The sequence below is a fragment of the Brassica oleracea genome, chromosome C3, assembly GCF_000695525.1.
Source record: "Brassica oleracea var. oleracea cultivar TO1000 chromosome C3, BOL, whole genome shotgun sequence".
NCBI classification, from domain to species: Eukaryota; Viridiplantae; Streptophyta; class Magnoliopsida; order Brassicales; family Brassicaceae; genus Brassica; species Brassica oleracea.
This window is the reverse complement of record NC_027750.1, coordinates 4,769,997-4,786,583: the sequence shown is the minus strand read 5'-3', so window position 1 is coordinate 4,786,583 and position 16,587 is coordinate 4,769,997. Positions and strand designations below refer to the sequence as shown.

The window sequence follows — 16,587 nt, the reverse complement described above, 5'->3', positions numbered from 1 at the left end:
GTAAGAAGATAACCAAAGGTGCATTTGATTTGATAGATAAAAAGCTTATCTTAATGTATTAATAAAATCAGAAAACAAAGCAAAGAACTTTCAATAATCCAAATCCCTCAAGCAAAACAACAATACTAAAAACAGAGTTGTAGAAATCAAAACCTCAAATTTCAATTTCACACAATAATAAAACATCAACATCAGATCCTCCTACCCCTCCTGGTAGTAGCAGTGACAGTCTTCATCGCACTAACATCAACATTCAAAGGAATCGGAGGCTTCTTGTTCTCCTTCTTCATGCTCCTCAGAGAATACCTCGGCGCCGTCGTCTCAACCATCGTCGTCTTCTTCTTAACCGTTCCTCTCCTCTTAGTCGTCATAGGCTCGACTCCGAGATTGTAAGGAGTTCCTTTGACTACAGAATCATCTCCTCCTTTCTTCCTCCTCAGCCTCTCGTTCCTCCTTGCTGAATACTCATCGTAGAACCTCCCTCTCTCGAACACCGGAGCCACCTCCGAGTTCGCAGCCACGTGCTCCAGACTCGAGGCTCTGGATTTCACTTCTTCTTGAGCGAACTCTTTCTCCACCATCTTCGCCATCGCGTGGATCTCGCTTGAGATCGATGAGTACTCGACCGGGAGCTTCGACTCCAGATCCGGCTTCTGGAACTTCGCGAGTCCTGGTGGTGTTCGGAGAATCGATGATGAAGAGGAGTTTGAGAGGACTTGGCGTGATCGGAGACGGAGGGGGGATTTGGGAAGCGGTGGTTTCAGGTAAGAAGTTCTCATCCTCGACATCGTCTTTGTTTGAACACAAGAGAGATTCAAAGAGACAGGGAAGTGAGAGATTTTGTCTGATTTATTATCCTTTTTGGAGGAGCGCTCCCTAACGGTTATATTTGTCTTGATCCGACGGCTAAGATTGCTCCAAAATTCAAATTGGAACAAAAAAAAAAAAATCCGGGTCTATTTATGTTGAAGCGTTTTTGTAACATTAAGCATTAATTAGATAACTTACCTTGTTGTGAGGATTCGCCTTGAATTAAAGATAAAAGTTTAGGAATGTTAAAAATATATGGTTACCAAGAAGGCAAGAAGGCTAGACTACTAGACAAAATCTAGGTGACTTTAAGTCTTTCATCTTGTGAATGAATCTGTCGAAGAGAAATAAAGATGGTCTTATCATTATATGGATTTTGATATTAAAACTAGAGCTGACATTTCTATGTAAATTTTCAAGGTTCTAAAAATCGGTATAAGCAAATCGTCCACCTAAGCGGCAACTCGGTTAAAATCTAATTTCTACCAATTTAAATTGGTTTAAATCGATCTAAATTTGTCTAGATATGTTAATTAAGCAATTATACTATTATAAATCTAAAAATTTATCTTTTTTCTGTTTTGTATATTGAATTTTAATAATTCATCATACTAATTTTATAATAAAACATAAAAAAGTAAAATATGGCATATAAATCTATAATATATATCAAATATATCAATAATTTGCTAATGCCTAGGCTTTAGCTATATCCCGAATAATCCATTTAGTCGATAATCCTCTATAAAGTTTCTAGTTACATTGTAAATTTTACCAAGTGGAAGGTTAATAAGAGTCTTCGATGTTATCCACATTTTCATTCTTGGACAGTTTGACTCAGCTGAAATTTATTGCAAAGTTGTATTAATAATAATATTTGATAGATATTTTTGATTGGATTTCTTGTAAAGTTTAGATATTTATAATTAAATAATAATATTTATATATATATATATATATATATATATACGGATATATGTATTTTTAGAAATTCGTGTAGAAAAACCTCAGTTAGAAATGCTCTAAATAACAACATATGGCTTTTTCTTAGGCCTTGAAATTACTCTTGACGTCAATCTGGAACCTCAATTTATAAGAAAAAAATATATATATTATATATACTTTAAATGAACAAAATTAAATAGGTTTCGTCATCAACTCTTATCAAAGATGAAGATGTGTTGATCTTTATACATTGCTACTTCCTAATAATAAGAAACTTCTTAACTTCCTCTGTACATTACAGTGTCAAATTCTTCATGTATCAGCCATCCGTAACACGTTTCTTCAGAGATGGTTGAAACTCGACAGTCACCTCCTTTCTCCAGTTACTCTCTAGATTCCATATAACCTAAATCACTTAAAACTGTCTATATCAACACACATTGTAGTTTAAAAGGTGTACTAAACGATTTATTATCAACTTATGGGTTCGATGCTAATCATGCTGAAGTAAATAGCAACTCCAACGAAGAGAGGTTTTATTACATACAACAAATATTGTCTTGACAATATCATAAAGCTCATAAATCTGAAGTCATTCAGCTTGTTTCTTCCTTGTGGCCCAATCCAGCTTCTTTCTTAGCTTGTCTTTTAGCTTGTCTCACTGATGGTGAGGGTACTTGAGGACCAAGATTCAGACAAAACAAGTACAAGTTCAACTTCTGATGGCATGGGTCAGGTTCATCATCTCCTTGATACTTGTCTACTATGATCAAGTTGATGAAAAGATGACAGCTACTAATATAGTACTAATGAATTTGATGAAAAGATACACTTTCTAATATAGTTAAGATTTTTAAGTGTCTGACTTGTGAATATTGGAAGGATCTATCTATTATATTATAGGTTATATAATAATATTGCTAAGATCATTATAGGTTATATTATACTTTTTTTTCCAACCCCTCTCTCTCTCATGGGTTTGATGAACGATTATTTGGTGTGAAACTGAAACAAGAACTTCTGTTACAGATCCGGTTTAGTCAACTTCGGTTTAATTATCTTATTTACAATTCAGGTCATCTGTTGGACCAATGAAACTATCGTGACTACATGTAAGGCATTATGCCACTTTCTGAAAATTAATCAAATTACAACCTAACTAAGGGGTTGCCCGCGAATTCGCGGATATAAATATTGTATAAAAATAAATATTATGTTAAGATTTTCGTAAAATTTCCATAAATTTGATGTAAAAATAACTGATAAATGTTTAGTAATAACAGCTTTTTATGAAATTATATATGTAAATATCATATTTACTTCTCCTACATATATTATACATCTTCTTCAGACTATTCTTATTTTTTTATTTATTTCATTTTTTATTAATTTTTGCTAATGTTTTCCTAAATTTTTACATATTTTTTTCCAAATATTTATTTCTCTCTCTAAATAGGAATACATGTTATACAATCAATAAACCAAAAATCCATCTTATAATTATTTTCAATCATAGCATTACCTTATTCACTTTTTTAATTTATTTAATTGCAAAATAATTTTTAATCAAAGTTTTCACATGTTCCGTTCAATATAATTCGGCCAATCTTCAAAACATAATTATTTATAAAGCATATATGGACATTATAAGAGATCAATAATTACAAAATATATGATTATATTTTAATATGAATATGAAATCATTGTATCGATTTCTATCAATTGTGTTCTACTAATTAATCGTCCAATCTAAACTAAAATAAATAAAATTAAAAATTATCGACCAAGAAAATTATAACAATTTTCTTAAGACTACACAAATGATCGACATGTAAGTCAAAGTCACTTAAGTGACTTTTCGTTTAATATATATGCGGACTTATTTTTTCATAAATGTTTTATAAATTCTTATAAATAATTTAAAATTATGATAAAATAATTTGTAAGCCATGATAAATAATTTTATAAATGTTTTATTTTTTTTATAAATAATTTATAAGACATATATGGACATTGTAAGACATTGATTAATACTTATTATAATACTATGCGAATATAATGTTTTATATTAAAAAATATGAAATCATTATATTGATTTCAATAAAATTTTTTCTATTAATTATTTTATGTTGTATATAGATACAAAAGAAATTAATCAAACATTATTACACTTTCTATGATTTTAATAATTAGTTACCATAAATTATTATTTGTAATATCATTTAGATTATTTGGTAAGTGATACTAATTAGTTCTAGACTTGCCTTTTATTTTAAATCAAATTAAAATAATTGAAAATTGAAATCTCTCAACCAATCAAATTATAACAATTTTTCTTAAACTCTCTCTATGATTGACACCTAAGCAAAATCACTTCATTGATTTCTCATTTAATATATAGGAGTATTACTATTTAATCTTCTTCTTCTCTCTATCGTCATCATCATTCACTTTCATCAGCACCATTATGTTGTAATTTTGAGGTTTTAGCCCTTTGTAATTTTGTATGCTGAGTAAAAGCATATACCGAGATGAAAGAGGACGATATAAGAACATGAAAGTACAAATAGAATACCTTGTCACACAAGCAAACTCTGAGAATTCACGTCGGTGGATTATAACTTATAAGTTGCCTACAAGTTGGAAGAGCCATTTTCCCTGGGTATTTGTGAAAATCGTAATAACTTTTAAGCTCTTCCAACTTGCAATAATTTTTAAAAAATCGTAATCAATAACCAGTGTAGCTGGAGAGAGTGGGGTAAAACAGTCTCGACCTTTGTGCTTCTGCTTCTTATACCTATTCTTTGATCTCCTAGCTCAATAAAAAGTACAAACATGATCAGTTACAAGGGACTGAGACTGCCAAAAGGGATTCAAGGACAGCCGTTTGCATTTCTTGGAGGTGGAGCAGGAACTCAATAGTATAGTTTGATAGATGTACCGATGAGCAATTCCATTACCAACGGAATCAACAAAGTCTACATACTCACCAATATTAAAGTTATATTGATATTTTTTTTTTTGTAACACGAAGTTATATTGATATTATATTCTAAGAAACTCAGTGGTATTGTTTTGCTCAATGGGAGTTTATCATCATATTGTTTTGCTCTAAATAGAAATACCAAAAGAATGAGAATTAATAATGGCAGAAAGAGAGATGGACATGTGAATGTGAATGTGAGTGTGAGTGGCTGGAGAGAAGGTGTGTGAGCTTGTGACAGTCTTTTGGACCTCTTAGTTAGATTAAATCGGACTTTGAAAAAAAAAAATTCAGACAGTGTGGCAAACTAGTCTGTCATGACATAGAACATATGCTAATTCCACATGGGCCTTATCTTTACACATTCCTTTGTCAATCTTGTTGTAATCAACCAACAAGATTTCACCAACTGATTTTAATTTAATCCTTAAAAAAATACTTTACAAATGGAAAAGCCAGTGACCAAGAGAGAGTTACATTAAATCAAGAACAAAACTTGGAACAAATCTCCCTATAGAAGAATCCTTATTCTTTGCTGATTTACAAACAAATAAATATCATGAATCTATAAAACTTATATATAATTATATGAATTAATCACACAAAAACCATGAATCTTGCAGAATATTTGCTAAAAATTAATCAAGTGTAGATAGATGCTGCATCTCTGTAGGTTCTTCTTGGGATAGAAGCATGAACATTACCAGCGATCATGATGCTCTTGTTGTTGTTGTTGGTGTGAGTGGTGAGGTTACTTCTCTTTAAGTAGTCATGATTCTGCTGATAATGTTGTCTGTTTTGATGAAAAGAGTGATGTTGCTTGGCGTTGAAGGAACTAAACCTACCTTGTTTGGGATGACGAGGTCTTCTTCTGGACTGAGAACATTTAGGGATGAACACACCAGTCCCTTTGCTCTGCTCCTGATGATACATATATGGAGCCGTTTGGTAGCTTCCTCTGGACAGACCCTGTTCCCACAAATATTCAAGAAACACCAGTTCGAGAGAGGTATGTTTAGAAAGAGAGAGAGAGAGAGAGAGAGAGAGTTAAGCGTGTGGGCGGAAGAACGAACCTGGAATGAGAGAGAGGGGAAGGAGGAAGAGAGGGAAACAGGGTTTAACTGCTCATCTTCATCCATGATAAGAAGAGAGATCTGTTTGCTTATGTCGGCAAAGAAGACATCATCATCAAGCTCTAACTCCATAGCCTTATACTTACTTTGTTTTTCTGTAGAAACAAGTCTTGTTTTTTTTTCTCCTTTTGCTTGAAGGTTGAGTTTGAGGGAATGTTGGAAGAGTCAAATAAATAGGCTAGGAAAATTTGGCCCTTAGAGAGAGGAAGAGAGAGGAGAGCATGTGGGTGGGAGAGTGATGCCAGAGAAGGAAAAAGAAGATGGAGATTTTGAACAATGTATCTGGTTAAGTCGGTAAGTCCCCACAATACACAACATGAATGACAGGAGGTTGTGCATTGATGTTATCCAGTTGTTACATTTGAAAGATAGAAATCAAAGTTGACAAACAACTCATATCCACTCTGTTTTTATTACATTTACATACATCTCATATTTCACCAAATAATTTATAGCTTTACTTGCCAATAAATGTTATTATGATATTGGTCAAGAACAACTATATCTTTGATAGAACAACTATATCTTTTACACCCAAGAAAATCTTTCTTATGGGCTATAAGATCCTAAAACAGCAACATCTGAAAGACAGTTTGTGGTGGGCAGTTGAGGAAACACAATTTGAATCTTGGAGATAGAGAGAGAATCTAACTCACTGATATGATATGGCTTGAGGATAGTGTTTGAGTGAAGTAGGGTCACACACCGAGCCTAGTTCACATAACTATTTCCCAAGCAAAACCTGATGGTCTATATGTGAGATACATGAACCCATCTGTTTGGAGTAAAACATTTTTATTTTCATCACGCAGTAAGAATTTGCTGTCACAGCTCTTAACGACAGAACCAATAATAAGAACGGGACAAGTCAAAGCTGTCCAATTATCATAAAATGGAACTACCTGCGATCAAAGGGTTGTTTCTGTCTCAGAGTTCATGCTCCAATAGCTGTATCCATGTCTGTAACACCATCAGCTCCTTTAAAAACAACCCTTAGCTTCGTTAAGCTCGACTGCTTCTCTTCGTTCTTGAGGGCTGTGCCAAACACATGGACAGTGTCCTTCTGGACTCTTCCCATGAGGTCATAGAGCGGCTTGCTTAGGTTTGGTCTGTGCATTTCTTCTAGAACCGGTGGCGCCTGCATGTAGAGGCTGTCTTTGCCGTGTTTGACACTTGCTTTCGACAGTAGAAGCTTGGGATGTTCTTCAAGCATGTCAATGAACTAGAAAAAAAAAACAAAAGGCGAACAAAATAGCAGACTCAAGCATCAATACAGGGATGAATTAAATGCATCAATGGAGATGGCACTAGAGAAGAGGATAAGTTAGCATGATTAAAGCATCAAATGGCTAAGAACTGAGACAAGAGGGCTAGAGGAAGGACCTTTTGCAAAGTAATTGATGTGTCTAGCTCAATCAAAATGCCCGGACCACATACAAGACAGTCCTGGTCTCTCACGAACTCGGTCACTTTAGTGTGGAGACCCTCTCCACCGTTATACCTTTGCAAAAATGAAAACAAACCAAACAAATTACTTGGAGATAGCATTGGATTCTTCGCAAATTCTTGAATTTTACTAGGAAAAACTATAAGTCCAAACACAAGGAAGGAGGGAAGCAAGAAACAAGTAAACCATACGTCAGATAGTTCGCAAGTGTTTTGCTACATCCAGACACAATCTTCAAGGTTTCAAGCGCACAAGCTGCTGATATAATAGCGTTGGTGGATGCAATTGCCGGTATTATGTTTTTGACCACACCCTACATGCAAAAACAAAGGTTCTCTCTCTCATAGTTACTTACTGAATACAAATTAGTGGAATGTTTTAGAAAGTGAAAAGACAAAAAGAGGGTGAGGATAGTTACATACTTGTGTGAGAGAGTATGTGACACCTGGAATTCCAAAAAGCTCGGCTCTCTTGATAGCCTGCAAAGATAATACAGAATATGGAGTTAAACCAAAAATTAAAACTCATAGCATAAGAAAGCAAAGGGGTGACTTACCTCATCATAGACCCACTTCATATGTTCTGGCTCATCAGGATCAAAGGACTTTCCACCATGAACCTTCAGGAAGAATAGACTATATTATAAAGAGTCTCTTTCAAAGAGATTTACACAAAGAGTGCAGTCACATACCTCATGCCACTTAATTAGATGAGCATATTCAATGCAGTGAGCTGCATTCCTAGGAGTTTCCGCAAGTGTGCACAAAGGAAACTTCACTTGAGGTGGGAAAAGCCAAATCGTGCACTCGAAACAGGGTGTAACTCCAGGCACGATAACTCTAGCATGACCCTTGAAACCTTCTGTTCCTCCATCTACCATCGGCTTGATTGTTTCTCTTCTCAGGGTATCATCTTCATCGTACTCTACATTTTCACAAACACAATGATCAGATAGAGAGACAAAGCTAGAGAACTTTGGTAAACAATATTTAAGAACTTTCATACCAAGAAAGCCACAAGCAACCCCATTGATGTATCTCCTAGCTTCGATAGAATCAAGACCAAGGGCAATGATATTAAAATCGTTATAAAAGTCAAGCTCTTTGTCTTCTATACGTGAAAAATGCGGCACAATCTCCACACCACTCACTCTCTCCATTACACGCTTTGCTGCTACCTCCGCCTTAGGCTTTCCAACATCTTCAAGTCTAATACAAAGACACAAACCAAATCAATCAACCATGACTTAAGAGATTCATATGTTCCAATCAAAGTTCTAAAAATCGGTGCCTAGGCAATTCGATCCTATCCGTTAGGATTTTATTTATACTGATTTATACGATTCAAATTAGTTTAAACCATTCTAAATCGATTAAAATTGGTTTAAATCGATTTAAATTTGTCTAAATATGTGAAATTAAGGAATAATATTATTATAAATCTACAAATTTGTCTAATTTCTTCTGTTTTGTATATCTAATTCTTCATAATAATTTTACAAATGAACTTAAAAACTAAAATATATCATATAAATGTATAATATAAATAAAATAAATCAATAATTTAGTAACGCCTAGCCTACCCTAAGCCCTGAATAATTCCAGAATAATCCGCCTAATCACTAGTACTCTCTAAAGGAACGCATAGCTATTTTTAGAACATTGCTTCCAATGAGAGAAAGACAAAAGAATTTGCCTGAAGAGGAACTGGCGATTGAGATTGGTGACCTCGATCCGATCCATGTCAATCACATCAAGATTACGAAACCCTGAAAGAGCCAAGTCCTTGAGGAGCTCGCAACCTAATCCACCAGCACCAACTACTAAGACTCTGACATAGTCTCTTATGTCATCCCTCAGCTGTATAAGCATAAATCGAAACTCAGGAAACTATAAAAGATGCGAAATTCGAAGAGAAGCAATCGAATGATGTAATCAAAGGCGTTTACTTCGGCTCCGGGATAGAAGTCGGGTCCGACGAGATTCCCTGCTCGGAGAAGAAGCTTGTCCAGATCTCTCGTCTTACTCTGAGGAACATCGAGATCAGCCATTGAAACCCAAAGACCAGGAAGAGGAAGAGAAAGTGGCGATCAACCGAAAGTAATGACGGAGGAGAACACGAACAATCGAAGGAGTCAGACCAAAGCTACACTCTCTCTTGTCTAAATCTCAAACGATCCTTATACTTATTGGGTCAACAATGGGCTGGGCTGAGCCCAAAAGTAAATTATTATATATTAGGAAAAAATGTTAATAAATTAGCATCCATTCGATTGTTAATTTTGCTATTTACTTGAGATATTTTTTTCTAGATATTATTTTCGAAAATTTCCTCTTAGTAAAGTTTGGTGGATTTTTTTACTATATTTCTAAGATTTTTTGTCCCATAATATGCACAATCATTATATTGTCTTAATTACTTTCCAAATATGGTTATATTTCCTTTTTTAAAAAAAAAAATCCAATGTACTGAGAGAAATTGATATCATACCACCATTGTTTATCAACCCTATAATCGATCAATCTCTCAAAAATTCATACACCTTCTTTTTTTTTTGTCTTTGCTATAAAACTCTGACTCGGAAGCAAAAAGAAAAGAAGAAAAAAAAAGACTAGACAATGGAAGACATTTTTGTCTACATAACCAGTGCTGTGTTAGTTTGCTTATGCCTTATGGCTTGTTGCATCCTCACCGCCATTTGTTGCACCCAGGACAACGAGGAGCGTAAGAATCTAGTTGACGTGGAAAAGGCTGAAACGGCGGTCCTCACACAAGATGTTTCAAAACGCTCCTCTGCCGCCAATTATGGCACGTTCCTGAATTTTCAACGCCTTCATCCTGTCCAGGCCTCTCGTCCTTATCACCATCATCATCATCATCATCGTCATCATCGTCATCACCGTCATCATCATCATCATCATCATCGTCATCATCATCACGTTTCACGTTAAAAGACCAGCCCACTGCTAGATTTATATGAATAACTTACACCGCTCTCATCTTTCGATTTCTTTTCAATCAGTAATGTTTCTTTAGTTGAATATTATTTAGTATTGATTTAAGGAATCAAAGATACTACACTTACCAATCCCTTTGTTTTTTTTTTTTTTGATGAGTTATGGCGACTGATGCAGTCACCTAAAGATGCTTTAACCTAATGAGTAATTACATACTCTCTAAGTTTCAGTGTTTATTGTCACTGGAGAGTAATTTTTTTGCTTAAAAATAAATATTATTTTAAAATTTCAATTCATGAGCAATAACTTGAATTTCGTCAACCGGGCCTCGTGGTCTGGTGGTAAAGGAACCTCGGTTGAGGTGCCCGCCATCACGACTTCGAACCCCGGTCACAGCGGATTTAACATCCCTTCCGTTGGGGCGCTGGACCCTCCACGGGGATAGTTGGGAATGTGGCTGTCCAGATACCAGAGTTACCAAAAAAAAAAAAAACTTGAATTTCGTCCACTTGTTTCATCACAGAAACAGTGTCCTTCATCTTAAAGTTTAAGAACTTTCTGATGATGAATTTCTTAGTACTTTATGTTGGAACTGTTTTTTGGACAAATGGCTATAGCCAATATTCTGGTGATCTTTTCGAGCAATTTGATTGTCGGAATGACCGGATCGTGGAATCGTTGGATTCATTGTTGTGAACACTATAATATAGTGTATTCATATGTCAAAAACGAAGTTCATTTGAATGAGAAATGAAAGTCTAAAATAGATTATTTGTAAAATATCTATATTAGAATTATGAGGTAAAAAACTTTTGTGTTTAAAATGGAGAAGTTATAACAAAGTTATAGAAAATTGTGTAGATACTTTGGTGTATTATAAAAAGAGATATTTGGGCTGGATCAAGTTTTGGAGTTAAGCAAATAAAATTAATCTTGTGAGCCCAAATTCATTTACTAATTATTTAAATAAATAATGCAAGCATATTATTTCTTGGTGTAGAGAATGATTCTCACGTTTTTGACCAAGGCCCTTCCTTACTTCTTGACTAAATCTTTGAGACTTCGACCAATGTAAAGTTGATTTTGTGAGTTTATTTTCATAACATATGAAAATCAATCACCTCTTAATAGTCATTATGAAGGAATCAAAAACCACCATGTCCATTTAGTGCTGGCAATAGCACACGTTAAACTTTATATTCTATATAAAGGTTATGCTCTTCTCATTATGAAGACACACATCCAATACAAACAAAACCACTTCCTGCTACTTTTTTTTTTGTGTATAAGAGTATAACATGGAAATAGGTTTGACATGCTTTAGTTCTCGAGTGCTGTGAGACTGAAGATATAGGTAGTTGTATTCTGAGATTCTTAAACGTACCAAACCAGCACACTACGGGCGTTTAAAAGATTAAGGAAAGAGATTTTAATCTCGACTCTACTACAACCTAGTTCTTTTCCAACTACGGTATTATATTGTTGTATTTTTTATTCATGTTATTTGTAAATTTTGCTTTCCATATCAAATTTGCCTATCTAGTAAATTTGGTGCCTACACTTTCAACTTCAGACTTGTACTTCTTCTCTAATGACTCCCAAAACTGTTTTGGAGTTTGACATATATGATAAACGTCGTAGAGAGAATCATCCAAGGTGTTAAGAATATAATTCTTGCACAAAAACTCGTTTTGTGTCCATGCCTCTGAAGCTTTAACGATTTCACCAGGAATATCACTTTCTATAGGTAACTCTGGTCCTTTAGAAGTCAAACACTGTGCCAGATTCAATGTCGTGAGATTGCCATCTTTTGAAATCCACTCCTCGGAAATCAAAAGGTTTCTCTATGTGACTTTTCACAATTGCAGTAAATTGATCCATCTTGCTTTCTTTGAAAAGAACAAAAAAAAAAAATTCGTCTAAGATTGTTAATCCAAAATACAGATGCAAATCAATCGTAACGTAATCAATACGTTTTATTTTAGAAACCTTTATAAATATTACTAGGTTTATAAACCCTTATGAATATTAACTAGATGATTACTTTTATTCCTTTCACAAGTTAATCGATCGTAGTTTGATAGAGGCTTGCTTAAGCAATCTCGTAAGGCAGAATTTCGCCTCTACAATGATGTATGTAGTTCGTGGACGTCTATCTAGAAGATACAACTATCGATCTCCATACAATACGTCGTACGGAGACCCTAGTAAACTATACTCTATTTTTCTCCTTGAGAAATTTATTGTGGGAAAAAGGAAGAAGATTGAATCAGAATGATTCTATATCCTTTTTGTATGGCACTTGATGGCTTTATATAATAATTCAAACGGTGTTTTTGATCAACACATACGTTGACTTAAGAGATGTCTTTAATAGATACATACATTGACTCTTAACTGTTTGTGTCTCAAAGTGTGATTCGTATATATTTAATTAAAGTCCAACAATACCCCCACATTTTCTATTCAAACTCAAAAACAACCCCCGCAGTAACAAGTTCAAGATCGGTCAAGGGACCAAACACAAACTGATTGGTCCAAAGATTGTCAGAAGCTAACCCGGGAATAGTTTTCTCATAGTTCCACCAGTGACCCGTGCTAAACACTATTACACTGTAAACAATCAAAGTCCTAAGCTAATAACAGACCATGATACGCGATGACTAAGAACATAAAGGAGTCACTGACTCACCCAAGGCCACTGAAAAAGAGGAACTTTTAAAACGGCCAGTAATTAAATATAATATATATAAGACCCTCTCGCTCAGAGAGAGAGTCCGGCTCCTCTCGGTGCTGTATCGGAAGCGGTGGGGGGTTTCTCGTCCCTTTCTGTAGAATCAATCTAAATGTTGGTGAAGCACTGCGTCATCTCCGCCTTAACACGATCGACTTCTCATTCACCTTCTTCTTCGTCTTCTACTGTGCTCAGAAGGCAACAGTTCTTGGTACGAACGCTTTGTGCCTCAAGAACCCATCTCCCAAAGCTCATCAAAGCAATGAGTTCGACTTCGGAGGCCGACGCCGAGAGTGTTCTAAGAACTGTCACGCCATCGCTCGACCCCGAACGACACAAAGGCCAAGCTGGTTAGAATTCGAAATCAAAGATCGGTTTTTTGAATCAAATTCGTACTTCAAAGTTTGAGTCTTTGGGGTTTCTTATGTTAGTTAAGCTCATAAGTTGTCAAACTTTGATCTGCCTCAGGGAAGATAGCTGTGATTGGAGGATGTCGTGAATACACTGGAGCTCCTTACTTCGCCGCCATCTCAGCTCTCAAAATCGTCAGTAGTTTTCGTTTCTATCACCCATCAAAGCTAGAAGACTGATCTCTTCTTGTCTGGTAAAACTTTGTAGGGTGCTGCTTTGTCTCATGTGTTCTGTACCAAAGACGCAGCTCCTGTTATTAAGAGCTATAGTCCTGAGCTTATTGTTCACCCTGTTCTTGAGGAATCTTACACCATCAGGTGAAAATGTGAATGCTCCAGTCCACATTGTTAGTTTAATTAGTTACAAAGCCAGTTTTCCATAATCTCTATATCTTGTTATCTGGATTCAGTCAGTTCAGTGAGGAAGAGAAAAGAAAAGTTCAGGATGAAGTGATAGGAGAAGTGGATAAATGGATGGAAAGATTCGATTGCCTTGTGATTGGTCCTGGTTTGGGAAGAGATCCATTCCTCCTGGTACAAGATTTCTCTCATCACATTTACGTAATTTGATTCTTCAATGCTCTGGTTTGTTGGCTTGACGACTCTGTATCTCCAGGAGTGTGTGAGTAAGATCATGCTTCTTGCCAAGAAGTTCAATGTTCCTTTTGTTGTCGATGGGGTAAGCAGAGTGATTTGGCTTCCTTCATATCTTGTGATTGTTTTTGTCTCTTCATTTGTTCTGTATGACGGTTCTGCAGGACGGGCTGTTTCTCGTAACGAATTCAATTGATCTTGTCAAGAGCTATCCGCTTGCTGTCTTAACTCCAAACGTGATCGAGTATAAGCGCCTGGTTCAGAAAGTGCTGAACTGTGAAGTGGACGAAGGGAAGGCTGAAGATCAGCTACGTTCTTTGGCCAAACAGTACGAAGTTAGATGAAAAAAAAATGAAAAAAAATAACTTCTTCTTCCCTTTACTTCCTATCATTTCGGGATGCATTACTTTGAGTGGAAAAAGTATTCGACTACAATCATTGACACCAACCAATTCATCTATTAGATGCTTTGATTTTCGCATGCCTGATACCATTCTGTATATACATTATCAATAACAATTAATAGCATTTATATTCATAGTATCAATAACTATGTTTACAAATAAATAAATAATTATACCAGCTTTAAATATCGGACGGTTTGAATAAAAATATCAAATAATTTAGATAATTTTAAATTTATGGATAAAAATATTCGGGTAATTTTGTTAATAAATAGTATTTTTAGTATATTTAACTATTTAAAAATTAAGTATAATTAATATTTGTGGGTATATAATTCCATTTTAAAATTTTGGATACCTATTTGGTTAGCGGTTTGGTTCCGTTCAATTCAATTTTTTGGTTCCAGAGATATATGATTCACTTGATTATTTATGAATTAGGTTTACATTTGGTTTTAGTTTTTTGGTTCTGGATAAATGTGTCTAAACCTATACAATATCTTATACAGAAATTAGAGGTGGTCGTTCGAGTACTCATTCCGATTTGGTTAGGATCTAATTCGGATTTTGGGTTTTCGGAGTTTAATATTTTAGCCTCATTCAGATATTTTTAAATTTTAGTTCTGGTTCGAATAACCCATTGAAATTATTTTAAAAATCTTAAAGTTCATATACTAAATAATATTGATAACTGTATTGTATATTGATATGTTTGTTGCTTCCTACGAGCAAAACACATACCTATTTCATTTAACTACTTTTTATATGTAACTGATTTTATGAATGTGGAACGGGTGATATTCTTTTTTTTTTCAACCAGGAACGGGGTGATATTCATTTTAAGCTATATATAAAAAATATACCGAAAAAACAAAACAAACAATATATCCGCGTTTTGTAGCGCGGATCAAGATCTAGTTGCAATTGTTAAAGTTAAAGATGGAGAATAGTGAGAAAGGTGAGTCAGCATTAGATCGTTAAATAGACATGCAATCATGGATGCTAACATAGAAAGCAAGGCATAATAATTCTTTTTTTTTTGGTATAAGACTATCTATCTATACAAATGGTTTGTGGGGTTTGGTGGACCAACCAAAGTTGCCTTTTGTAGATTTGGACATACCATATGTATATAGATTTGTTGATGGGTTTTGTATTGTGACTTCTTCTACCACACTATGTCATTGAGAAAACTGATATCATGTACAGTAAATAGTGATTGTGTTGTGCCACATCATTGGTCCATTAATCTAACATTTTTTATCTTTCAATTTACGAGTATAACATGTGATTGGATCGATATCTTTCTGATAAATTAATTCTTTGCTGACCCCCCCCAAAAAAAATAAAATAAAATAAAACACCTGGATCCATATATAGGTTGAGAGATGATTTTTAACCAATGTAATCTTTTCTTGGATAAGTACTTAATTTAAGTTGTAGTAACGAATTAATACATTTTATAAAGGTTACATATGATGTATATGCATATTTCTCAATATATATATACTAATATATAGAAATATATCTTTTTTGTCAAAAATATAGAAATTATCTTTTTAGAATAAATATATTTGGACTTTACTCTTTCATTATTGCTTGTGTCCCACACACTACTGACTACACCACAAACACATCACCCTAGTTTGAAGTAGGGCTGGGCAAATAAACCGAACCCGAAAATCCGAACCGAATCCGATCCGATGAAAATGAATCCGAACCCGACATAAATACCGAATGGATCTTGTTTTATGGTATTTCGGGTTATGGGTATTATCCGAACCGAACCCGAAATTAAATGGATATCCGATAGAACCCGAAACATTCAAAATGCCAAAAAAAAACTTGTACCAAACATGATCTCAATTCCTAATATGTAGCCAAAATACACTAAGATATTATTAAACATATACAATAACTATCTACTACATGAAGGTTGATGGTTGAAAGTGGCGGTTGAGGCTTGAAATTTTTAGATTTTGGTTTTATTTTCATTGAATAATTTTTTTCATTTCATGAGAACTTAATTTTTCGTTTTATGATTTCATTTATTGGTTTTCTTTCTATCAATAACAACGTATACCTTTCGTTTGACTTTGAATGATCATGTTTGATGTTTTTTTCTTATTTCTGAATCGATTTTACTTATGTTTTGGTTACAAAATAGGTA

General features: G+C 34.5%; 4 protein-coding genes across 7 annotated transcripts; 1 reads left to right on the top strand and 3 right to left on the bottom strand.

Moving 5' to 3' along the window:
• Window positions 1-77: 77 nt before the first annotated feature.
• LOC106332347 lies at window positions 78-847 on the bottom strand. Its single transcript, XM_013770817.1, has one exon. The coding sequence runs from the start codon at window positions 786-788 to the stop codon at window positions 192-194; it is 597 nt and encodes a 198-aa protein (XP_013626271.1). The 5' UTR covers window positions 789-847; the 3' UTR covers window positions 78-191.
• Window positions 848-5,214: 4,367 nt separating this feature from the next.
• Window positions 5,215-6,410, bottom strand: LOC106336160. Its single transcript, XM_013774907.1, has 2 exons — window positions 5,812-6,410; window positions 5,215-5,707 (listed from the first exon to the last, which is right to left on the bottom strand). Exons 1-2 carry the CDS (start codon window positions 5,941-5,943, stop codon window positions 5,381-5,383), a joined length of 459 nt encoding a protein of 152 aa, XP_013630361.1. The 5' UTR covers window positions 5,944-6,410; the 3' UTR covers window positions 5,215-5,380.
• A 98-nt stretch (window positions 6,411-6,508) lies between these two features.
• On the bottom strand, window positions 6,509-9,486 carry LOC106336158 (NEDD8-activating enzyme E1 catalytic subunit). Of its 3 annotated transcripts, none has more exons than XM_013774905.1 (10): window positions 9,267-9,486; window positions 9,014-9,177; window positions 8,324-8,526; window positions 8,010-8,242; window positions 7,875-7,937; window positions 7,741-7,797; window positions 7,510-7,631; window positions 7,255-7,372; window positions 6,774-7,093; window positions 6,509-6,646 (listed from the first exon to the last, which is right to left on the bottom strand). In XM_013774905.1, the coding sequence occupies exons 1-9, from the start codon at window positions 9,366-9,368 to the stop codon at window positions 6,806-6,808; spliced, it is 1,350 nt and encodes a 449-aa protein (XP_013630359.1). In that variant the 5' UTR covers window positions 9,369-9,486; the 3' UTR covers window positions 6,509-6,646; window positions 6,774-6,805. The 3 variants fall into 3 exon arrangements, with proteins under 3 accessions (XP_013630359.1, XP_013630360.1, XP_013630358.1); XM_013774906.1 differs by having other exon boundaries at window positions 6,509-6,613; XM_013774904.1 differs by having other exon boundaries at window positions 6,509-7,093.
• Window positions 9,487-12,892: 3,406 nt separating this feature from the next.
• On the top strand, window positions 12,893-14,337 carry LOC106334448 (ATP-dependent (S)-NAD(P)H-hydrate dehydratase-like). 2 transcript variants are annotated; one of them, XM_013772732.1, is made up of 5 exons: window positions 12,893-13,359; window positions 13,478-13,554; window positions 13,628-13,737; window positions 13,839-14,098; window positions 14,178-14,337. In XM_013772732.1, the coding sequence occupies exons 1-4, from the start codon at window positions 13,122-13,124 to the stop codon at window positions 13,987-13,989; spliced, it is 576 nt and encodes a 191-aa protein (XP_013628186.1). In that variant the 5' UTR covers window positions 12,893-13,121; the 3' UTR covers window positions 13,990-14,098; window positions 14,178-14,337. The 2 variants fall into 2 exon arrangements, with proteins under 2 accessions (XP_013628186.1, XP_013628185.1); XM_013772731.1 differs by having other exon boundaries at window positions 12,949-13,359; window positions 13,830-14,098.
• Window positions 14,338-16,587: the final 2,250 nt, after the last annotated feature.

Coding starts and splice junctions, on each gene's coding strand:
- LOC106332347 (XM_013770817.1), bottom strand. CDS start 788: ATGTCGAGGATGAGAACTTCTTACCTGAAACCACCGCTTCCCAAATCC.
- LOC106336160 (XM_013774907.1), bottom strand. CDS start 5,943: ATGGAGTTAGAGCTTGATGATGATGTCTTCTTTGCCGACATAAGCAAA. Junction 5,708..5,811: donor TCCCCTCTCTCTCATTCCAG/GTTCGTTCTTCC, acceptor TTGTGGGAACAG/GGTCTGTCCAGAGGAAGCTA.
- LOC106336158 (XM_013774904.1), bottom strand. CDS start 9,368: ATGGCTGATCTCGATGTTCCTCAGAGTAAGACGAGAGATCTGGACAAG. Junction 9,178..9,266: donor ACTTCTATCCCGGAGCCGAA/GTAAACGCCTTT, acceptor ATGCTTATACAG/CTGAGGGATGACATAAGAGA. Junction 7,938..8,009: donor ATCTAATTAAGTGGCATGAG/GTATGTGACTGC, acceptor TTCTTCCTGAAG/GTTCATGGTGGAAAGTCCTT.
- LOC106334448 (XM_013772731.1), top strand. CDS start 13,122: ATGTTGGTGAAGCACTGCGTCATCTCCGCCTTAACACGATCGACTTCT. Junction 13,555..13,627: donor CCATCTCAGCTCTCAAAATC/GTCAGTAGTTTT, acceptor AAAACTTTGTAG/GGTGCTGCTTTGTCTCATGT. Junction 13,738..13,829: donor GAGGAATCTTACACCATCAG/GTGAAAATGTGA, acceptor ATCTGGATTCAG/TCAGTTCAGTGAGGAAGAGA.